A 22,473-nucleotide genomic window follows, 5' to 3' on the forward strand; every position below is an offset into this window, starting at 1 on the left:
GAAGTGCAACATTAATGAATAGAGAGCTTTAATCATTTTAAATTGCCAGCAGACAATTGTGTTTGCTCCAATGTGCTTCAACTGTCACACCGTCTCCATAACAGCTGCAATCTCCTTGAATTGCTTGTGAAAGTTCTGCAAAGAGAAACCACGTCATCAAAAAAGAAAAACCGAATTTACACAAACAAGACAGCATTCGCAGCAACAAATGCAGACCTGGAACTGTGAAATGGTCATCTCAAATGACCTGTGACAAATCTGACCAGAGGGTTCGACAAACTTCAGCAGCAGGGTCACGTACGGAGAGTTGAGAGACCGACACGCGTCAGAGCTCATCGCCATTCCAAGTTTCCACTGGATATCCACAATCTACAAATCAAAATTACAAACCTGGTTGTCATTTTCTTTACTTAGATTATTAGGATCTATTTGCAGATCCATAACATGGCTTTAAAGTCTCAGCCAGACCTGATTGATGCTGAGCATGGCCTGGACCTCCTGCTGACTACAAACCAATGCACCACGTTCACTCCACAACCTGTGCAACACCTGAAGGGAAGCTTTGGGCACCTTGCTGTGGCCTTTTTCAAGTCTTGAGACGAGCTCATCTGCAGAAAGTTTGCTCTTCCCAGCTGCCCTGGACAGACAAATTTTACCTCAGGTCAGGATTTATATCCTTAAAAATATGACATTTTACAGAGCTATAGATAAGGATAAAGGTGATAAATGTGGCTAAAACAGGCAGCAGAAAAGAAGAGTTATGGTCTTAGGTAGCAGGAAACTAACCTAAAAGTCAACAAGAGGAATCTTATAACGTCCTGCACACCATCTTGTTCAAATCTGACTCCAGCTCTTTGAAAACCCTGTGGACAAGAAAAACAGTATTAAGCTTGGAAGAAATGTGTTCCTGAAGTAAAAGATTAACCATAACCACCACTTATTGACTCACATCAGAAATTTCAGCTGAATCTATTCCTCTAGTCTGTCCTTGAAGATAACTCAAAATGTGTTGACACTGCAGACAAGATTAGTTACAAAACTAGGTTATCAATTCATCTGACGCTCACACCATATCCTGTGAAGCTTGAGCACAGCATCAACAGCTTTTATGCTGGATAACAAATTATTAATGCCAGTAAGAGGTGGGCTATTTGAGCAGGTTCTTTTCTGGCCAGTGTGTGTGTGTAAAGAGGGCTTGTAGAAATCCTTGTTTAAATATTTAATCAGTTTCATGGTTAAGAATCAAAGCAAATATGATGTTGGCTATGTGTCTACCGGATGTATTTCTGTATTACCAAAATATAAAAGTACATCAAAAGGAGGGGGAATAATCCTCTATCAAAAATAATACAAAAAGACATTAAAAGATACTCACTGTTTCAGCCAGTAGTTCTGGAGAAAGTCTTGAGATGCTTTCTGTACCTTTGTTAACCCCTACATCATATAATAAAGAATTATGACGCCACAAGGAAGGGCCATAAAAAAAAAACCAGCAACCTCTTCAAAATTAAAGATAATTAAAGTTTGTTTGTTTTTTTAACTTAAAATGAAATAAGCGCATTATTGACCAAGTAATCGAAGACCTTATTCAAATAATGCCGATGCATGCAGTTTCAACAAACCTTGTGCAGTTGTTTACTTCTGAACAGGGTTTACGTGCCTCACATTTACGAGGAAGCAGATCAGACCAACCTGTTCCCGTGGCTACAATGTCCCTTTCCAGGTGTTGCTTAAATGGTGCACTAAAATTGTGCATTTATTATCACATTCGAACTCCTACATTCAACTCATTCTGTCAGTCTCAACTTACCAGAAGAGTCTTCCGTTGTTGGCATTTTCTCTGTGCAAAACAATGTTTGTGGCTTGTAATGGGGCCAATTTCTGGCAAACAGATCTATATGGCAATTTAAAAAAATATGTAATTTAATATTGGAAAAGAAACGTTAACGCGTTTACATCCTTTCGAGGGGAAAAACTCAATAAGGAACAACACGAATCTTACTTGTGCTAGCTAGCGGGCTGCCACAGAGTGTAACACTGCCCCCTGCTGCATTGGAGGTCACATGCGCTGCTCTATGTGTGGTTATTTTGTTTACTTTGAGAGAGTATGAATAGAAACAATGATTAATCATCCACGGGTAATAGTTTGGAAAAAGTATAGAAGCTAAAAATATATATATAACAATCTATGGTGGAGACAGTGTGATGGGAGGGCCCTGCTTTCTGAAACACACCCACTACCTCAGAAGAGTCCAATGTTGGGGTGATTGTGAGGGTAACAAAATAAAGTGAAAACACACAGAATTTCTAAAATGTCCTGTGCAGGAAACAACAGCGTTATAATTGATAAACACTTCAGTTTTTTAGGTCCCGTCGCCCTATAGGATACTAGTTCTTGTTGATTTGTATGTTGGAACCTACCCACGATAAGTAGATTGGTCCACTAAATACGGAAGCGCTCTGCAGTCGTTGGATTTGGGTAAATCTGTCTCTGACTCTCTGGTATCAATTAAAAGGAACATAATACATAATTTAATCTTCAAAATGAGTCGTCCACGTTGGCTGCCTCTGGAGTCGAACCCCGAAGTATGTGTAATGTCTTCTGGGTAAACTATATTTTATTGTAATTCATTCACAACCATGTGATTGCTAGCTAACTTTTAGGTAGCAAAAACATAAAGGCTAAAGCCAGTGTTTTCTTTTGTTCATCTTAAATAAATATATTATTATTTGTCTCTTCTCTATTACAGCTCATGACAAAGGTAAGTATTTTTCTGTTTTTCATTTATCTGACGCAGATGGATTTGCGCGCAGCGCTATTTTCAGGCCGTGACGTAGTTATTTTAACGTCAAAGTGCATTGAGTCTGTATGAGAATGTGCCGTGGTGAAGATAGTTTTACGGTGGACATTAGACAGATATTGGCTTCGGGTAAATCTCCCCTTCCCTCCGGGTGGAGTGCGACTGATCCAACCGCTTTAACATTTCTAGTGCGCCCGTGTTGCAAACTTTACAGTAAAAACACAACTGGCTGGAAACGGCTGGAATACACTGGACCTGGAGGCTATTGAACTAAAATGTTCATTTCTACACATTATCTGTCTAATATCTAATGTAAAACTATTTTCACCGCAGAATAATGATAATATATTTGGCAACGTGATTTATTATACGAGTGTTATAACGGTATCTAGCCTCATTTCACGACTGTCCCTTATAAAACAAGTCACACCCTAACTAATAAGGTTTTCTGTTAGAATTTCTGTTTTTGACTATTTTATAGCTGCAAATGGATTTCTGCTTCCATATATCCTTGAGTAAACATATGCATTTTGAAACTTACTGGCATTCACTTGAAGTTTACAGTTTTTCAAGATTCTCCTTTCATTACCGACTAATATGTTTTTATTATGCTTTTTTTTCTGTATAACATGTATTTGGTATTTGGTCTTTTCACCATAGTTTAATGCTGTCCACACATGTTTAGGTCAGCTCTTTTCCTTTAATTCATAACAATTTACACCCCGTTTTTGTTTAGTATGTCACCCGTTTGGGTGTGAAACCATCCTGGCAGTTTGTAGATGTGTATGGACTGGATCCAGAACTAGTGAACATGGTACCAAGACCTGTCTGTGCTGTGCTCCTTCTGTTCCCAGTGACAGATACGGTACTTTCATCTTGTTTTACCTCCCGTACAGTTTTCCACCCATTGTGTCTTGTACACACCATGCTAAACAGTTGATGAATGCATATCTGATTATATTCGCTTCTCTCTAGTATGAGGCATTCAAGCAAGAGGAAGAAGACAGAATCAAGCAGCAGCCACAGGATCTGTCACCTGATGTGTATTTTATTAAGCAGACTATTAGCAATGCATGTGGAACAATAGGATTGCTTCATGCAATGGGCAACAACCAGAAATATCTGGAGTTTGGTGGGTTCTTCTTGGTTCTTCAAGTCATTGTCATATGGTTTAAAGTCAAATTAAGTTCAGTATGGATTGAATTGATATAGGTGTTTTATATACTGGTAAAAGTTTCTATGGGGTGGCCAAAGAGTTAAAGACCTGATAGTTAACCTCAGTTGTAATTCAGGTGAGCTCTGTTCTTATTCCTCAGATCCCAATTCTTTTCTTAAGAAGTTTTTTGAAAGTACCTTCAAAATGACGCCAGGAGAACGGGCAGCATTTCTTGAAAAGGATGAGGTAAAAAAAACCTAAAAGAAGAAATTTTTTAGATGATATTTTGTGTTAATGTTAGGATTAAGGTCACTTTAGTCACCAAAAGGAGTTCATTGTTTTCACATTTAATAACTAGCTCTTCTCAATGAAGGGCAAAATGCTTTGGCTCTAGATTTTCACAACATCCTCTTCATTATTGTATTGGTTTCCTTATTATGTAACATTTCATTGTCACTTGGTCGAATCAGAATTGTATTTATTGCCATGTAAGTGAAGAGGTTTCATGTAACTAGGTCTTTGCCTCAATGATGTGGTGCATACATAAAACATACATAAAGTACCATATAATAATATAAAAATATTCAGGGCAACATTCATTATCACCACTCAGATGCAGACACTTGGAATATGATATCATTAGGATCTGTCATTTTCTCTTTCAGACTATATGTGTTATGCATGAGTCCAGTGCTCAGGAAGGACAGACTGAGGTTTGTATGGTGTAATATCGCATAAGTAATCTTGAAACTTTTGTATATGCGTGTCTTTAACACAACAAAATGTTTATTTATTGTCTGTAACAGCTTCCAGGTATAGATGAAAAAGTGAATCTGCATTTCATAGCTCTTGTGAATGTGGGAGGACAATTATATGAACTGGGTGAGTCAAACGTTGCCTAAATGTTTTGTCACATTTTTCCCCCACTGCTGCTTTTATTTAATGTGCATTTAACATTTTTTTAACTATTTCCTCCTGCACTCTTAGACGGTCGGAAAGCTTTCCCCATTGTGCATGGAAAAACCTCAGAGGACACATTTCTTGAGGTAATATTGCTCAGAATGAACGGGAAATAAAATTCAGCTCAATATTTTTATTTGTGATTCGACATTGTCTTATGTGCCTGGCTGTAGGATGCTTTAGGAGTTTGTAAGACTTTCATGGATCGTGACCCTGAGGAGGTTCTGTTTACCATCGTTGCCCTCTCCAAGAACTCCATGTAGGAAAGGTCCAAATGAAGGAAACACAAACTGCCAAAAAATTCTCAAGTGCTTACTCAATCAGAAACTATTTGTCCTTTCCAAAATGTACAAGTTATGTCGACATGTGATGAAGTAAACTTTCAGGGATATCACATTAAAGTCAGGTTTTGTCCATTGTGAATCGTCCGTTCACTGTTTGCTGACATGTTGGATTCATCAAAGAGCTGATGTACAACCAAAAGTACGGTAACATCTCTTGAAAACTCCCAGTTCCACACAGCTTAAAGCTATCTCAAAGAACACTACATAAGCATTTTTCACTTTGCTGATTGTTTCTTTTCTTTCCTTCATGTAAAGTGATCATTTTCGCCCACATGATCAAATTCAAATAAAGAATGTTCTCTAAGGCTTTAATTCAAACCGAGGGGCTGACGGCTGCTGTTTGCTGTGGTGACAAAAATAACAACAAATGTCTCCTGTTGGTGAGATGAGCTAAATAAAGTGCTGACTTCATCCCTGTGGAGGATGTGTGAAAGTTTGTAATCTGAGTCAAACATTGTGTCAAAGGAAATTGTAAAAACATGTTTGAAATGTGTTTTTGATTGGCGCATCTGTTAGAACAGTAAGATTTAGGTTATCTGCTGCACAATAACTCCTGTTAATTGTTTCTTTTTAAATCCATCTTTATAATTCTTGGAAGTCTGGCGTCTTTGTGTAGATATCCTGCTTTGGGACTGACTCAGGAGTTTTAAGAGGTTAATCCCTAATCTTGTTGAATCGCCTCCACAGAACATAATATTAGTGTGCTATGTTACTTGGTTATAACTGTGTTGTCACAATGAAATAATTCAACAGGACAGCATTATTCCATTCTTCTTATTTTCCTAACTCATATTTCCCCCATAACTCCTCAACCAAGAGAGAAAGTGGTGAAATTTTCCTTCTACCAGCTTGTAGTAAAATGCCAGCTTCCTTTTTTCCTACAGGGATCAGAACTGGAAAAGTTATTTTACAAGGCAGACCATTTTGTAGATGACGTATCAACTAAACAGTTTAAGAACCTATTGCAGGGATGCAAAACTGACGTTTTTCTTATTTTGGAATTTGACTGAAGGTTGTGGAACAAAAACCGGTTAATTTCCCTTATTATTACAGCAGTCCCCGTATTCACCGCTGAGCGGCGCTGCAGGAGCGCTGTTTTTAAAAGAAGTAGCGCTCAAAAGAGAACCGAACTTTTCTCCGTGGGGTACTGGGGACTTCAGCCTGCGCAAGTAAACTTTGCTTTTGAGACTGTTCTCGCTGTGTTTTATTCCAGGTTTGGGCTCTACTGTGCGCGCTCACTGCAACTGCCGCGGGGTGGGGGGACAAAAACAAGGAAGCTTAAAAATAATCTCCAAAAAGGTGCAGGGAGGAGGGGGGGGGGGGGGGGGGCGCGAAGTCGAGTTTATGTCCACCTGGAAGCCGCTCATTGACCGGTGGGTGGTCCTCGGACCCCGCTTTGGAAACCCTGGCGCCCCAGCCTCCAGCTCCTTAAAGCTGGTGTGCAGGAAGTTATCGGCGCTGCAGGAAAGTCGCTCCGGTTACTGTTGCATGGATGGAATAGAGTCCAAACGGTCTGAAGAGTGAGAATAGTCAGAAACAAACCGGGCAGGTGTGTTGGATGAAAGGGCAGGTAAGCAAGGCGTCGAGGTGATGCAAGGCCATTGTGTTAGTGTTACACCTTGCATATTTCCATCGATGAGCTGGCGCAAATAAACAATACGATGCATATTTTCATATGAAGACGTCCTCCTTCACTGCTCCGCGAGTTGTTTCGTTAAGCTCCTCACTGTGCGTGTTTGACTCGGCTGCCGTCCGCGATCTTTGTGGACCATTTGGAACTGATTTTCCGTTTGGTAAAGACTGGAGTGATGGAGTGGCGAGAGCAGTCCTCTCTCGGCTGCGCCGAAGCCTACCTGGAGGCGCAGAGATGGATTGAGGTGAGTTAAAACCCATTAATAATAAACCTGTCACTTGCTCATAGGAAATGAGACATTAAGAAGGGGGGGGGGGGGGGGGGGGGGTGCTTTGATTTGGGGCGTCAACAGAGTTGTGTGTTTTATCTGTGGATTTCCTTAGTTTCAAGTCTCAGAGTTTGGTTTCTGCTGCCCTTCAAAATACGCGTAATCCGAGGTTTTTTGTTTTTTGTTGTTTTTGTTTTTTTTAACCAACAGTTCATCTCTCATTTAAATCCTTCTTGAGTTTCAACCCCCAAACCGTCATGAAATGCTCGCCACAACCACCAAATATTTGTGGTACATCAGATATTTGTGACTTAAAATTGCTGAGCGCTCATATTTCCCCCCATGTTCTTGTTCGCTTACCGGCTATTTTGGGGGATTTTGCCCAAGAATGAACCAGTTTGACCTTTTGATCCCCACAGAAGCTTTCTGTGTCTGACAGCACAGTCTGATGACCTGTAGAGTAGAGCATCAGGTTTGACTCAATGCCTCAATGAGCAGAACTCCATGTGGAGATTTTGTTAATTCAGTTTTATTTTCTGTAAGAGGATATGATGCATGGTAGATTAGATTTATTTGAGTCATTTCTTTCCTAACCAAGCTTCAGAATTCTTCAAAAACACCTGGCAACATCGCTTCTCAGCAACATTGACCAGAAAATAAGATTGAAGTGAGGAAAAAAACCTCTCCATCTGAGAAACAGTGTCAGACTTCATTGCAGTTGATTTCCCCATTTTTGTCACAAATCCCAGTTTTCACCAGTTTTAGACCATGTTATACACACAGGTCCAGACTGCTGTCTGACACTGGTATCCATATTGATGCATACCTAATCCTGCCTGAACCTGCCCAGTGATTGATTTTCCCCAGTGGCTTTGGTTTCAAGCTGAAGCGAGTAGTAAATAACAGCAGCACTGGTTAGAAAAATCACAATCTCTAACTGATGAGTCAAAACAAAGTATCTCACACACTCAGAGCGACAATGACTGACTTTCTTCGCTGCTACTTTCTAAAGAAAAGTCTGACCTCCACGCTTTATTTCAATGACCAGACTGCAGCACTGGGTTTCTCATTTGGAGAAACTGTACCAGAGTGGGGTGGAGCTGCTCTCTGCTAGCAACTAAACAAATATAGCTCCAAATTTCACGAGGGCTGAAAGAGAATTCTTGTGATGTTACATCAGTGTCTCACACTTGCACACTGGCCCATTGTGGTGGTCTAGTTTGCGGGTTGTGGCGGGGCACGGTCTCAGGAGATCTGGTCGACTGAGCAGGAAACCTGAACTGGTTGAATAGGTGTGGGTCTGGTGCAGGTGGTGGGTGTGAGGCTGAGATCCCCCTGAGCAGGACGTGTGGCGCTGTCGGAACCCCGCCGCTGAATGATTAACGGGGCCCTTTGACTTCACGGCGCTTTATGGAGAGGCATGTGTGCGCGGTTTGTTCGCAGATTGTTAAATCCCGACTACATAATTTGGAGCTTGTCACATGGACACAGTCCTGTGTTAGCATGGCATGGTGAACAGCGCTGCACAGGCTCAAGTAGATAATTAAGGTCCCTGTTGGTTTAGTGAAGAGGCTGCAAGTGTCAAGAACCCTCAAGAACAAGTGGCAGGTCTTATAATTATGTTTATAATGGTTGATACACATTGGTTTTTGTATATAAGTGCAATCTTGTTTGATTTACTTAGTTAATCGCCTATGCTACCTTTTTACTACCTTTTTTTTTAACAACAATCAGGATTTTTGGACATCTATAAGTTACCCAGACCACAAAAAATGCTGCCATCCTCATAAAACATCCGTATCACTATGCAGGCCTAGTTCAACATGTGCTGCTCAGAGTGTGTTGTCCCTGGTGCTACTTGTCTTTGGCTGAACATTCTTATCTCATATTGGAACCACTATCTCAACAAAATATGCAAGTTTCCCTTCATGTCTTATCTCAAAATGACACTTTCCAAATGGAGATTCTTTATACATAAAGTGCTGCAGAGTCTTTATAGCATAAAATATTTCTGACTGTGAGGGCTAAAAAGGCCAACGCTATCCTCAGCTACCAGATTACATCCAAAACATGGGTGGCTCATTTGAGCCACTTGTAACAGCTAATGTGGGGGGCAGTAGGTGTTGGGGGCGCACTGGCAGAGTAAACAAGACCTGCCAGGCCACATGTGAAGCTTTAACTTTGTTTAATGGGTGATTATTATAATGATGCTGGGAGGGTTACTAGCGATGCATAAGTTGGGTAAAGTTTGGGTAACGTTTCGCTTCATTTAGCACTTGTGGTATTCTGATGTGTTTATGCGAGAGAAACCTGCAGCTTCTTAACTTCTGGAGTCTCCTTGATATCTGAAGTTGCACAGTATCAAAGGTGCCCTGCGGTGAGCCTGTCCTCTACAGTGGGCGCAGACAATGATGGTGGTGAGGGTCTTCATCTGCCCAAACCCTGAATGCTGATGTGTCCCAGCGCTGTGAATGAATAATCAATAGTTGTAAGCACCTCCTGTAGTCCTCTGTCCTCCACCAGGACAATATTCTTTGTAGACTGGCCTCACACACAAATCAGCACCTTTTAAGAGTTGGTAATGAACTCGTGGGCCCACACCTCTTGTCTTTCATGTGACTTTCCGTCAGAATTCTTCAGCACGTTCAGCAGCACATTCTTGAGGGGAGCGAGGGCGTGTGTGTTCCTAGCAAGGCGAGCTGTTTTTGAAATCTCTCCCCTGCCTAAAAGCCCAGTTAAACCAGAGTGGCAGTATGTTGTTGCAGATTAGGCGTATTATCCTACATGGCCAGTTCTACAGGAGAGAGCCGTCGCAGCAAAATGGATCTGAAAACAATTACCGTACTGTAATGATGACAGTAAGCAGGAGCGCTCCATTCTGGTTGTGCCAGTTCCTCTGCCAGGCTTGGTTACTGTATTTTGTGTGACTCCTGTTGCAAGGGCTTTGTTTCACCCCAGAACATCACCACAAACACAAAACTATTAATACTAAATTTTGGTATAGCCAAAATACATTTCTGTCCCATGGGGTTCTACACCAAATTTACAACCTCTTTATTTGAATTTTTAAAAAAAAAGATTTGATGTTCCCCTGAATGCAGCCAGGATGTGGCTATAGAAACAACTTCCTGTATTGCTTTTGCAATACCACAAGCAGACTACTGTCTCGGCGTACGTGGAACAGCAGGGGTCAGGATTTCATATGAAAAGTGCCGCACCTCACTGATTAGTGTGTGCTGTTAAATGGGTGTGGGAGTGTGTTTTGTGTTGCCAGTTTCTGGTTATGATGGTATTTTTGTCGGCTGTTGAAAAGTGGGACAAGGTATTTGTGTGTTTGGTAAACACAGCAAGAAATTCCAGACAATAGCTCCATCACACTGTACAAGAACACACAAACATACACACAAATGCAGAGCAATTGTTGGCAATGGTTGCCTGGCAACTTCAAACTTACCCTGGTCGTAGTTATCATGTGATATGTTGTGTTTATGTTGGAATGATGGGTATTTAAGGCTGTGGCTCAGGTTACCTGGGGTGTGGTGTAAGGTGCAACAGACCTTAGTTTGAAAATAATAATAGTATTTCAGCATCTGTCTGTCTGTGCAATTACCCTGCTTTCTCCTACCCTCTTGCAAATGATGGCCTATGCTTAGCAAAGTCCGTAATTGTCCCCACTTTTGTCGTTTTGCACACGAGAAAAAAAGGAACTAAAGCTTGTAAAGGCTCCACATCTGATCGATTTTGTAGGACTTGTTTGACTTGTTTTACCTGTGTGTGTGTGTGTGTGTGTGTGTGTGGGTGTGGGTGTGTGTGTGTGTGTGTGTGTGTGTGTGTAAACTTGGGTTTCTGCGTACTGACTTACTGTTATACTGAATGTGTACAGTATCGTACATGTTCATCTGCCCCTTTGGAAACACTCCATGTTTCCCTGACAACTTCATTGTGATGGTGTGGTGGAACACTACTGATGAATGCAGCGATATCATTTGGCGCTGCCAGGTGTTTATGCTTGAAACACCTGTCTGATGCTGTTTATTTAAGTATTCCTCATAGATAGCATCTATAGGCTGAAGTTCAAAAAGTCCACTTTCTAGTTTCTTTGGGCAAAGGTTTGCTTTTGGACTTTTTTCAAGTTGACCTTGAAATCTACAAAGATGCTTTCTTTATTTACCGTTTGTCCCTCTGCTAAAGGAGTCGACTAGTGAAAAGCGTCTAACAACAGTTGCAAATGTAGATGCTGAGTAGTTACATTTGTCTTGGTGACAAGCCCACTCCCACCCCCAACCCTCCCACCACCCTCCCACCGCCCCCAATCTGCTTCTTGCACAGCTTCCCAGCTTGTAAGGGAGCGCTGGTCTAGACAAATTAGACAAATGAATGTGTGTACCACATTCCTACTGCTCCCTGACACAGATAGGTTGTTTCTATCAACTGTTGACTTATTTAATCATTTTGCATAGTAGAAATCTATTAATGGACCCTCCAGAAACACTTGTCACATATGGAAAATTCACTCTAACCGCAGCACATCACATATGCAGTATAACAAAATATTCAGCCACTTATATAATAAATGTATCTTAAATATTTCATTATATTAAAGCATTAAAAAAATAGAGGTTTCTGTACATGACCTGTTAATACTAAACTTACTAGAAAACAGTAATTGTTTGGATTCATGCAAATGGTTCATGTTTATGTATTCTGTGTTCATTAAAATACATCCAAAAGGAAAGATCAAATTGGAGTTTACTTTTGTGATAGTTTTGTACGTGTTTGGGCTGCACGGCATACATTTATGAAGATGGTTGCATATTCCCTCTCGGTGCTCTACAGCGATGGTTTGAGATCATGGGAAAGGCATGAGTTCATAATGCAGGGCTGTGTTTCCCCTCAGCCACACACATGTACCCATAGTTCTGAGGGGCTGGGCAGCTTGGCTCGGGCGCACTTTAAAACCATTTACCAGTGGCTTTCAGAATCAAAGTGAGTGCAGCCCTCCCAGTGAATAAAGAGCACATACATGAAGAACTTTGCTCAACTATGTCCAGGGACACTGTAGGAACTGGAGGAAATACCTTTGACTTCCTCTGGTACTGTTCTCCACATCCTACCTTTCTTCTCCAGGCTTCCCACCCTGCATGCACACCACAGCCTCCTCTCATCACACGGCTAGAATTTGCTATAAATTGTTTTCTGCATTCCCCTTTTTTTTTTTACAGGCAGTGACCAAGAAAACGTTTGGGAGCGACGACTTCCGATCGGCGCTGGAGAATGGCATTCTGCTGTGCGAGTAAGTACTCCGCCTGTGTCAGGCACCCCTCTTCAACCAGCCACTCGTGCAGAAGTCTGCTTTCCTCAGGGTCTGGGCTTCTGTGTAAGTGTTGCTGATATTTCCCAGACGGACCTCCGGCTGGGTCGCTGTTGGTTTGTCGTCCCCGTAAAGTGGCAGGACAGCAGAGGCAGCTCTGTGCCGAGACGTTTAGAGCGAGACCTGCCTTCTGTGTTGGGCTTTAATGAAATGAAACGCCGACTATTTTAGAAGTCATCTCATCTGTTTGACAGATGCTGCAAGTGTGTGGATGGGCAGAGCACCAACTACACTTTAATCAGTGCTGCGAGAAGCCGCGCAGTGAGTGGGAAAGCCTCCACATGAAACCACACCGGGGCACCCTGCTTTCTCATTAACCGGGTTGCATCAGTTGTTCTGCTGAGCGGGAGGACCAAGAGCTGTCCACGCATAATTAGAATCCGCATCAATTCACCCACTTCTCTTCTTGTGGCTTGTGGCTCTTTTCAGCTCAGGGTTATGTGTGTGTGTGTCCTATCACGTCCCTGTCAGGCGTGTGTATCCCAACAGTTACCGTGGTTAGAAGCAGTGGTGTGATTTGCACAAATCAACAGGAAGCTATAATTACCAGGAGAAACTCTCAAACCCACGTTGGCATGGGATCAAAGTGGGAGCCCCTCGTTCTGCAGTCTCCGGGCCGACTCCAAGGTTTCCTTACTCTCACAGAGAACAACAGACACACTTTCGCTGAGAAAGCTGTCAGTGTTTTCACAGAGCGAGGAAGAGGAAGACTGATTAAATCGCTCACACCTAGAAGCATCCATTTCTATTGTGTTGTGCTTCTCACATCTGCTTGGAAAGGAATGTTTAGCATGGGTCACACACATGTTTATATCCTACTCAGCCGAAAATGGTGTGCTATCTGATCAAGTCATCACAGCTTTCTATTGTTTTAGCCCTTAATGACTGACTTCAGCCCAAATGCCTTCAACATTCTTTCTTTTCATCAGATCCCAGGCTGCTGTCTCTGTGCCAATATTGTATGTATACAATAGACCAAAATTAGGTTTAGCGTTTCATTCATCGTTTGAATCAGCTTTTTAAGCAAAGCAACGTCATCCTTCACTTAATAAAATGTATTGTCAGATTGTGCCTCACATTCTAGCAAATTGAATAAGGTTATTTACTTTTTCATTAGGTTTTTAATTTGAGTATTGTTACATGTGCATGTTTTGGAAAATAATTGTATTTGAATCCATGTGTATCTCTTGCTGTGATGCACACCGTGTTTGTTTTTAATCAACTTCAGTAGCTCCAATTCTATATCAGAGGTGTTGAACTTTAAGTCTTGATCACTGCCGATAAGGAGGAGGACTTGACTTAGACAGAAAATGTAAAGCAATGCGTCAAAAACGGCTGTTTGCCCAAAGTTTATCTGATGTGGCGGCACATCATTTGTTTGGGCTCTTTTCAGTGAATTGGGCCTATTGTGGGAGAGAAATAGCCAACGTGTTTACATCAGGGAGCAGAGCTGGCCATTTACTAAACTGGAACCAGGTGGCCGCCATTAAACTGAGTCGTAAACAGACAACACTAAGACCTCGCCACACTTTATGTTGGTTCTTTGCTAGTTAGCTTAGTCTCGTCAACAGCCGCGTCCTTTCACTTCCTCAACACTGTGCCTTAATTTTTTTTCTTTCTTTTTTACTCTCTTGTTTGTTTCCTTTACAGTCTGATCAACAAGATCAAGCCTGGTACCATCAAGAGGATCAACAGACTGCCTACACCTATTGCTGGACTGGTAAGTCTCTATTTTTTTATTTCTCTTTTTCGCAATTTGACTTATCAAACAAGCAGCACTGCATGCGGACGCATCCTTCCTCGTGTGCCGTCCCCCAATCTTTAGTAGTTTATCATTTTTGCTGATTTCACATTTGGGAGGATGATGAAGGAGAGAAGGAAATGTGAGCCTCAGTGATTTGTCCTGCCGCATATCCGTCCACAGTAATAAGCTCAGTGAACATGCAGCAGCTTGGTGCTTGTAAGTGCTCCCCATGGTGTGCTTCAGGCTGCAAAAACATCTTCATAATATTCATATACATGGTTTATATACATGGCCAATACATGGTTGACTGGTTGTGGTGCAGGTAGGAAGTGGACTTGGATTAATTTGTGTGATCTCCTTCTGTTTCTGTGGCTGACGGCTTGCTTATATTTAAGCAGCTGGTTGCTTAACGTTTGATGCCACACTGGTTCTACTAAAGTTAATACATTAAAGGTCTGTCTGCAGTTATTTGAGAGGTGCATGATATATTACAGTGCCTTCACTTTTTTGAGTTATTGAGTCCAGCCAGCATCTGTTAATGTGATCACTAAGTCACTGTGTCTGCAGGACAATGATAAGTTTCCAGGGAAAAAAGAGAGGAGGCTGTGCAAACGTAGCCCCGCCATCCACGGTGCCACACGCAGGAGCTTTGGAATTGTTTGTGTATAAAATCAAACTCTGCCTGTCTGGTTGGATCCAGGCTAGCACCTGCTGATCTGATGAGGTAAAGTCTCCCTTCCATCAGCAGCAAGCCTGTGGAATTTTTGAGGCCTGCAGGCAAATCTGAAACCAGCTGATCATAAATTGTTCAACAGAGGCGAAGGCTCCCTGCTGGCCAGAGATTATCAGGTTGCTGCCAACACTGCAGAGAAACAATGTTCCCCGCGGCTTTGCTGGGAGAATCAGATCCCACTAAAGTCAGGTGTTGTTCAGTTTGTCAGATCTTTTATCTCTCTGCGTCTGTAAATAGTAACACGTCTGTTCCTTAAGTGCTGGAATTGAGCCTTTCTTCTCTAATTTTTTCTTGGGCTGAATTTAGTGTGTAAATGCTTTAATCGAGGTGATGTGTTGCCCATTTCACCAATACAATCGACAAAGAAATGGCCATAGAAATATGAGTTTACTGTAAATGTACTTTTATTATCTGAAAAATTTTAGCTCCTGAAATGTTCTGGCCAAAAATTCCAGGAAATTGGGGGTGGGGGGCATAAATCTCCCGTTTTATGGAATATTTAGCAACACTGGCTCCAGAGCTGGTCATATTTTTGGCCCCGCTCATGTCCAAGGGAATGCTTCCCATGTCAACACACTCCTCTCTCTGTTGCTGAGCTGCGGGTTTGGGTCATGGCACCACGGTGCGGGTCTGGTTCTGCTTTAACCAGCTCCGAGTAGGAGGGGAACGGTTTTGCAGGGAAGCAGATAGCTGAGTTCACTTCACTGGCCTCTGCCCATCATAAATGCACTGTAATTGCCATGGCGCTGCACCCACCACCTCCATGATGGGTTGAGGCATGAACAGAACCTTCAGCAGCCTTTTGTATGTATTCATTCAAATGTCCAATCATCTGTGCAATGAGAGGAATTTGATAATATTTTGTTACTGTGTTTTTGTTGTATGGGTGCATGTTATGACTGGATCGGCCTGTTGGTACAGCGAGGACTTTTATTGGGCCTGTTGAGGGAGAGGCAACAGTATTCAACTCCTCTCTGTTTATTGTTATAGGAATCAAATTGCTGGGTGTTTGAAGCACTGCCAGGGGTCAGTTGAGTGTAATTGTAGCATACAGCCATCTTAGACATAGAATGCAGGGGTATAAATAGCGTCCCAGCAATGCGACTTGCTGGGACGGGATCCTTTTGTACCAAATGGGACAAGTTACAATCCAGTCTTTCCATTTAATAGTGAGAAGTGCTTAATTCCTCAAGTCAGCATGAGAGGATTAGTGACTGCTGGATGGGTACAGAATATTTAGAAGGATTATAAGAAGGCACAAGTTAAATTACATTCCTTTATTATTATCTCCACATGTTCTAGGAATCAGTATTAGCAGAGAGTTCTTTGTATTCTTAATGCTCTTTTAGTTTAAATGCTCATAGCGGCCGATCGTGTTAATACAGGCTTTTCTTATATTGACTTAACAAACTCTATTTTCAAACAGAGAGGATTCTCTGTTGGGCTGGGCTGAGCAGCACGACGGTTGTGTGGTCCGTTTAATGGGGGATTTGTGGCTACAAGGCCCATTCTTCTGAATTTTCTAAATGATTTCGGTGGTGAATGAATTCATTTTTAGCCATTTTTTGGTGTTACCAGAACAACTAACTTCACACACATTTCTACAAAGCTAAACTATAATTACTGATAATGACTGTTAAAAATATTCTGGTTTTACTGCTGACATAATGATCCAACTACTTACCACATTACTGATTACTCAATAACCACATTACAATCTGCTTCCTCTGTGTTGAATTATTCTGTGTTATACTTTTCACTTACTAATACGTTAGCTGTCATGATTATTTTGATATTTCCTAATTCCTGTGGATGCAGGTGTTCCATAATCAGGGAAAAACCTTGCTAAATCAAAACTTTACACTTCAATACAATGAAGATCTATTTCTAAGCCAAAAGTTACACTCAAGCCTTTAATAAGCACTAAGTTTCATGCAAGTTTCAAAAAATTGTCTGGGAGATTTTAACACCCTGCTGTTACAGCTGACCAGCTTAAAATGGCATGGTCTCTTGAGTGGTAATAAAGTGGATTTCTCTCTCAGCTGCATTTTTTACAGTCCATGTCGGTACATCATCTGCTCCTCTAACACGTTCAGTTGCTGCTTCATCATTGCTACACTGGCTACCACACAAGTGGCACTAGTTTACAACTGTGTCTGGCTAAGAATAGTAGATGTTTCATAATTTTCAGTTAACCCCCCCTAGATCAGGTCATCACTACAATCCCTCAGTAAATACCTTTGTAAATGAACATTCTTAAAAAATATAATTCATCTTTCTTTGTTCTTTTGTTAACATATGAACGTATTCAAAATTTCGGAATGTCCAAAGACCTTATCTTAAGTGCACTTCCCTGGAAAGAGGGTCCAGGCTCAACAAGACCTCTTAGTGCTCTTATCGTTACCCAGGTCTTTGTTCCGCATTCATTGCAGTCGATTAAATATGAGATTAAATTCTCTTCATTTATAAGAATTTGAGACTGACTCCAGGAGTATGTTGGAGATCTCCTGATAAAATGTGCTAGGCCTCTCAGGCTTTTACCAGGGGCTTCATGCTGCACCTCATACAAGTCTAAATACTTTTGACGAGTCTTTAAATTTGCATTCTGGGCCCGGGGCTGTTAAATAGCTACCCCCCCATCCCAGGGCGCAGGTCAGCAAACTCTCTTGAATGCTTGTCAGTAGAGATTTTGCAAACACTTTTTTTGTTATTTTGTCTTCCAATCTTCAATATTCTTCTGTTTAGTGTTTAGTATGGCTCGTCTGCTTTCCTTTGTGAAGTGCCATGGTAACCATGGTTTTGAAAAGTGTTGCTGAACAAACATTTGACTTACGTACTTACCGGTACTTACTAAAATTAGATCTTGAAGCACCTGAAGGTGAAGGTTGCCACAGTACTCAGTTGATTTTTATTTCTCAAATTATTTTAGATAATAAAACCTTTAATGCTGTTATAAATCCCCATTTAGCCTTATATGCCAAGCACCACTGTAGATATAAAGCACTGGAATATATACATGTCAGTAGTTAACAAGAAATGAATGAACTAAATTTTATGGAGAAGGTTTTGTTTATGTTTTGTTTTTTTACCTCCAACAAGAAAAGGAAAATGTTTGCCAAGTACACAATGTGGTCGTAATTCTTGATAATAAAGACATTGGAATTTAAAAACAAACAGAAAAGAGGAAGAGTGCTTTTCATATTTGCATATTGTGAAATCTGACAGTATGTTGGATACTTTTTGTCAGCTGAGATAAGTTCATATGAGTGAGCTGGTGTGCACACTTGCTGCTCATGATCAGTATCAGCTCCACCTAACTGCACTTCCATTGAATTGTTTTATTGTGATAACAGGACAGATCTGACTTTGCAAGCGAGAGTGTCAGTCACAGCCATGGAATTGACTCAGTTGTTGGGGATGGTGAACTTTGGCCTGTAGGGGCACTCGGTGACCGATAAGACCTGCCGACGTGCTGTTAAGAGACAAATAAAGCTGTTACAGGAAATTCCTGCACGGCGAGATCAGCTCTCTTCTACAATTTGCTAATAAGCATGTTTGGTTTTTAAATATAGAACAGACTACCCCTTTATTATTTTAACCCATGTTAAAGCCATGTGTCATTAAATGAAACCATCCTGACCAGTTCTGTCCCCTTACAGGCGAAGCACTGACAATATCAACTGGGAAAGTTACAGACAGTTATTGTAGTAATGGCTTTAAGGGTTGGAGACGTGTTCTAGCTCAAATATGTGGACAGCAACAGTCTTTCTGCTATCCTGAGCAGCACCTCTATGCAAATCATCCACACAGATACAAATTTAACATAATCTGGAAACACTGACATGGTGTTCCTGTTCTTCTCTGTCTGCTGGCTTCAGGAAAACTGATTTTGTCACCTGACCTTGTGTTTTGTAGCAACCCAGTGTCTCCAAAATAGTCCTCTAACTCACACATGTCACAGGTATTCACATGGAAAGGGCTTGGCGTGCATGGGAGGGAGCAGTTTCAGGGCGTGAGAGGCAGCTCTGTTTCTGCGTGTGTCATATTTGTATTCGCACTGGCCCATCTGGTGTGTGACATGTGTATTATCCTGATGTCATGCTTCCTGGTTTTGGCTTGGTCCCCACCCAAATCCTAGCCCACAGGTAGCTTTGCTACTGTCAGTCAGCCGCTGTCACGCAGCAGCCTCTCCCACCAGCCTGTGTGTTTGCGTGCGCTCGGCACTGGGCCGCTTCTTATTTGCTGTACACATGCTCCTCCCCACCCGTGTCTGCCCTCTAGTGAGATGAACTTTGGAAGCAGTGAGTTGTAAGCTGTGTCCCTGCCAGAGAATTCTTGACTGATTATTCTCTGCCTCCGAAGGCGGACAAACCTCATCCTTGTTTTGTTCTTTGCCCAGGACAACCTTAACGTCTTCCTCAGGGCCTGTGGGAAGCTGGGACTTAAAGACGCACAGCTCTTTCACCCTGGAGATCTCCAAGACCTGTCCTCCAGAGTTACAGTCAAGTAAGTTCTGATCATGTGAGTTTCTTAAAATATTGGGATCACATGGAGGTGTGTCTTTGCAGGGCAGACGAGAGCTCTATCAGTCATGCCAAGCAAACAGGCTTTAATGTGTCGCAATAAGGACCAACATTTAATGTAACTTTCAGACTACCTGATATTTGTAAGTCTCTCCTCGTGAAGCACGATTCAGGATACAATTTGAAAATGTCAGGGCTCTTCAAGTGTGCTTTTGTGAGCACCTGTTGGAACTCTGACCTCAAATGTCATTTAAAAGAACAACAGATTAAACCAGTTAAACCAAATATCTCCTTCTCAAATTCAGTTAACGAAATTTACTTCTATTCCTGCTCTTCTGGCAAGTAATAATTGCTCTCATGCTGTCGGCGGATGTGTGCAGTATCTTGAACAACCTGTTCAGTTTTTGCACAGGTGTGCCTTCAGGAAGTATCAGTGAAAGTCAGCTCGGTCCATCCAGGCCCACCTCAGTGTGGCTCAACATCAGTGCTGCATCAGTCGCAGAACAATGGCGTTGTTTAGGTTAACACAGCAAGTGCGTTATTCAAAGATTTTACTTCACTAATTCCATAATTTTATGCTGTGTCCTCTAGTTGCGTAACAAACCCGCAGGTGTTGAAACCGCTTTGGATCGCCTTCAGAAGTAGATGTGCTGTACTTAAATAGAAATATGAGCGCTGAATAAAGACGTCCACATGTCAGTCAGACAAACCCTTTCCTAACGCTGAGAAACAGATGCATATCAAATCTAGAATTCTGTGAAATTAGTCTAGAGGGGACTCAGTCATCGACCTCGTGAATGCTGCATCATCATAAGCAAACCTTTCTTCTTTTTTTGTCATGGTTGTCATGATGTTGGGAGTTCAGAAATGTTGTTTAATATGACAACAATGAAAAGATGTGGCTAACAATTGCAAATGACCATTCATCTTCTTGTTAAATTTGACTTTCAGTTGAATCCTCGTGCGCTGTTTCTCTGGTCACACAAGCCCAGTTGTCCTATTTTAGGAAACAGGGGTCACATTCACAAGATGGATAGATTGGAATGGTATCAGGACTCAGAAGAAGAGCTTTTAATAGCTCGTGTCCATGTTGTCCTGAAGGTACACCTGTGCACGTGTGTGCAAATGTGAAAGTTTGAGTGTCGCATTTGAAATCGTAGGTTTCTTTTGATGAAAACCCAGCTGACACGTAAAGGTTCTCAGTTATGCAGGTCCCACTAAATATATCAGTCAGTTTTGTTGAAGTGTAAATGGAAACTCCCTCTCAAGCACAGTAAAATGTCATATTCTTAGTGGCGATGAGGCCTACAGAAGAGCATATGGACACTGTTGCATGGTCCTGTCAGTATTTTTAAACTTCTGCACAAAGAGGGGGCAGAAACAGGTCCACGTTTTTTCATAAGTTACCAAGGAGGTTTTATTTCACTGCTGCTTATCAGCGCTCGGAGGCAAATGAGAGCTCATGACAAAAAAGAAAGTAGCCTCTATCAGCTGTCCTGCCTCCTGCTATGTGTCTAAAGTCCACTCCATTAAAGACAGCTTGACAGGTGCTTTCCTTTTCCTGCCCTGCTCAGGAGCAACACATTTATTAGCCTGCTGTGTTTCACCTCCTGCATTTCCACATGACTCTCCCAAAACTTAATGGCCTACGTTTCAGAGTTTGTAATATTTTGGATCTATTCAGGTCTGATTTTATACCCAACTGATGAGGGTCAACTGCTCTCCGGTTGAAAGATTTATTTATTCATTTGGGCAAAAGCTGACTAATTTTATCTCAAATCATTTGTTAAGAAGCTATGAAACAATATAAATTAGTTCAAATGATTCAAGGTGTTGTATGTTGTTGTACGACTCAACACAAGTCAGATGGATGGCAGAGAATGTTCTCGTTGTGGTACCTTGGTTGTTGGTACTAGAATAAAGTCATAAATAACTCCAATATCTATATTCCACCCTGAAGCCTGCGTGCAAGGATCACAGTTTAATTCATGCCAGAGTTTTCACTGCAGCCATAAACTGTTAGTGGATGTTCATTTTGACCTTTGAGCTTTGCTAGTAATTAGCTTTGCACATCTACAAGAGCATAGCAGGAACAGTCACTTTACTTTGTGAACTCTGCTTCACAATAAAGTCCATTATCAGCTAATCACGCATTGAAAGGCACAAATACCAAGCTGTAATTAAGTGGGTGTTGCTTAGAGGAGTTTATGCTATTGAGATTTGGCAATATCCATGAGTTGTTGATTAGAACCATCAACTGTGACCATGTACCCCTCCTGTAGAGTAATAGACAGCCCAAATGCTCTGATGATGGATCTGGTTTAACAGTGTGTCTAACTGGCTCTGTAAAATAAAGCTGCACAGTGAGTGGGTGTATACCGGCGCTGTCAATGAATCATGGCGTCCTGGAGACCAACAGCGAGCATATGTCAGGACTGGAAGCCGAGTTTACATTACAAACTCAGGGTACTTAGTGTTTTACCAACGACTACTGTGAATGTTTGAGCCAGTGTCATTTGTCATAAATCAGTGCGACCAAGGGCGTGTAGGGTTTTTCTTTATTACGTCATCCATCATCCTACTGTACAAGAAGCATTTAAATCCATCGCCAATTCCATCTTAGATTGTGGAGCAGATCAATTTTACAATTTGAAAAGTGTATAAAGATATTAAATAAGCTAATCGTTGCCATGATACTGTGACAGTGTTGTCTTTAATGTTAGCTTTATGCTAGAAATAATGACAATCACCTGCTGTGCTCCAGGTTGAAACATTTGAAGTTTTAGAAAAATTCTTTCCTGGAGCCATTCCCCATTTCCTTAGTTTGTGTTGTAATCTGGTCATTCTGGTAGATCACAGCCTACGTGGAAGAATTAGGGTAGAGTGGCTATAGAGCCAATATCTGTTTATGTGAAGACATCTATAATTTTGATGTCTTGA

General features: G+C 41.6%; 3 protein-coding genes across 13 annotated transcripts in view; 2 read left to right on the forward strand and 1 right to left on the reverse strand.

Moving 5' to 3' along the window:
• Positions 1 to 11: 11 nt before the first annotated feature.
• On the reverse strand, positions 12 to 2,040 carry commd6 (COMM domain containing 6). Its single transcript, XM_003961657.3, has 7 exons — positions 1,811 to 2,040; positions 1,376 to 1,434; positions 950 to 1,015; positions 787 to 863; positions 469 to 637; positions 217 to 369; positions 12 to 135 (listed from the first exon to the last, which is right to left on the reverse strand). The coding sequence occupies exons 1-7, from the start codon at positions 1,833 to 1,835 to the stop codon at positions 85 to 87; spliced, it is 600 nt and encodes a 199-aa protein (XP_003961706.2). The 5' UTR covers positions 1,836 to 2,040; the 3' UTR covers positions 12 to 84.
• Positions 2,041 to 2,425: 385 nt separating this feature from the next.
• Positions 2,426 to 5,680, forward strand: uchl3 (ubiquitin carboxyl-terminal esterase L3 (ubiquitin thiolesterase)). The gene is made up of 9 exons (XM_011606827.2): positions 2,426 to 2,586; positions 2,751 to 2,762; positions 3,538 to 3,666; positions 3,777 to 3,933; positions 4,118 to 4,203; positions 4,623 to 4,670; positions 4,764 to 4,839; positions 4,945 to 5,003; positions 5,091 to 5,680. Exons 1-9 carry the CDS (start codon positions 2,545 to 2,547, stop codon positions 5,178 to 5,180), a joined length of 699 nt encoding a protein of 232 aa, XP_011605129.1. The 5' UTR covers positions 2,426 to 2,544; the 3' UTR covers positions 5,181 to 5,680.
• Positions 5,681 to 6,607: 927 nt separating this feature from the next.
• The window catches only part of lmo7a (LIM domain 7a), a 39,174-nt gene continuing 23,308 nt past the window's right edge, over positions 6,608 to 22,473 (forward strand). For 6 of the 11 annotated variants that reach the window (XM_029844665.1, XM_029844697.1, XM_029844689.1 and 3 more), the window contains exons 1-5: positions 6,609 to 6,831; positions 7,061 to 7,138; positions 12,385 to 12,455; positions 14,184 to 14,253; positions 19,410 to 19,516. In XM_029844665.1, coding sequence (XP_029700525.1) covers positions 6,820 to 6,831; positions 7,061 to 7,138; positions 12,385 to 12,455; positions 14,184 to 14,253; positions 19,410 to 19,516 — 338 coding nt within the window. In that variant the 5' untranslated portion in view covers positions 6,609 to 6,819. Of the gene's footprint in view, positions 6,832 to 7,060; positions 7,139 to 12,384; positions 12,456 to 14,183; positions 14,254 to 19,409; positions 19,517 to 22,473 lie in introns of all 11 variants that reach the window. The other 5 variants (XM_029844685.1, XM_029844704.1, XM_029844670.1 and 2 more) reach the window with 2 other exon arrangements.

Source organism: Takifugu rubripes, chromosome 1 (assembly GCF_901000725.2).
Source record: "Takifugu rubripes chromosome 1, fTakRub1.2, whole genome shotgun sequence".
Classification (NCBI taxonomy): Eukaryota; Metazoa; Chordata; class Actinopteri; order Tetraodontiformes; family Tetraodontidae; genus Takifugu; species Takifugu rubripes.

Coding starts and splice junctions, on each gene's coding strand:
- commd6 (XM_003961657.3), bottom strand. CDS start 1,835: ATGCCAACAACGGAAGACTCTTCTG. Junction 864..949: donor ATTCAGCTGAAATTTCTGAT/GTGAGTCAATAA, acceptor TCTTGTCCACAG/GGTTTTCAAAGAGCTGGAGT. Junction 638..786: donor TTCCTCTTGTTGACTTTTAG/GTTAGTTTCCTG, acceptor TTGTCTGTCCAG/GGCAGCTGGGAAGAGCAAAC.
- uchl3 (XM_011606827.2), top strand. CDS start 2,545: ATGAGTCGTCCACGTTGGCTGCCTCTGGAGTCGAACCCCGAA. Junction 4,204..4,622: donor CATTTCTTGAAAAGGATGAG/GTAAAAAAAACC, acceptor TTTCTCTTTCAG/ACTATATGTGTTATGCATGA. Junction 5,004..5,090: donor CAGAGGACACATTTCTTGAG/GTAATATTGCTC, acceptor GCCTGGCTGTAG/GATGCTTTAGGAGTTTGTAA.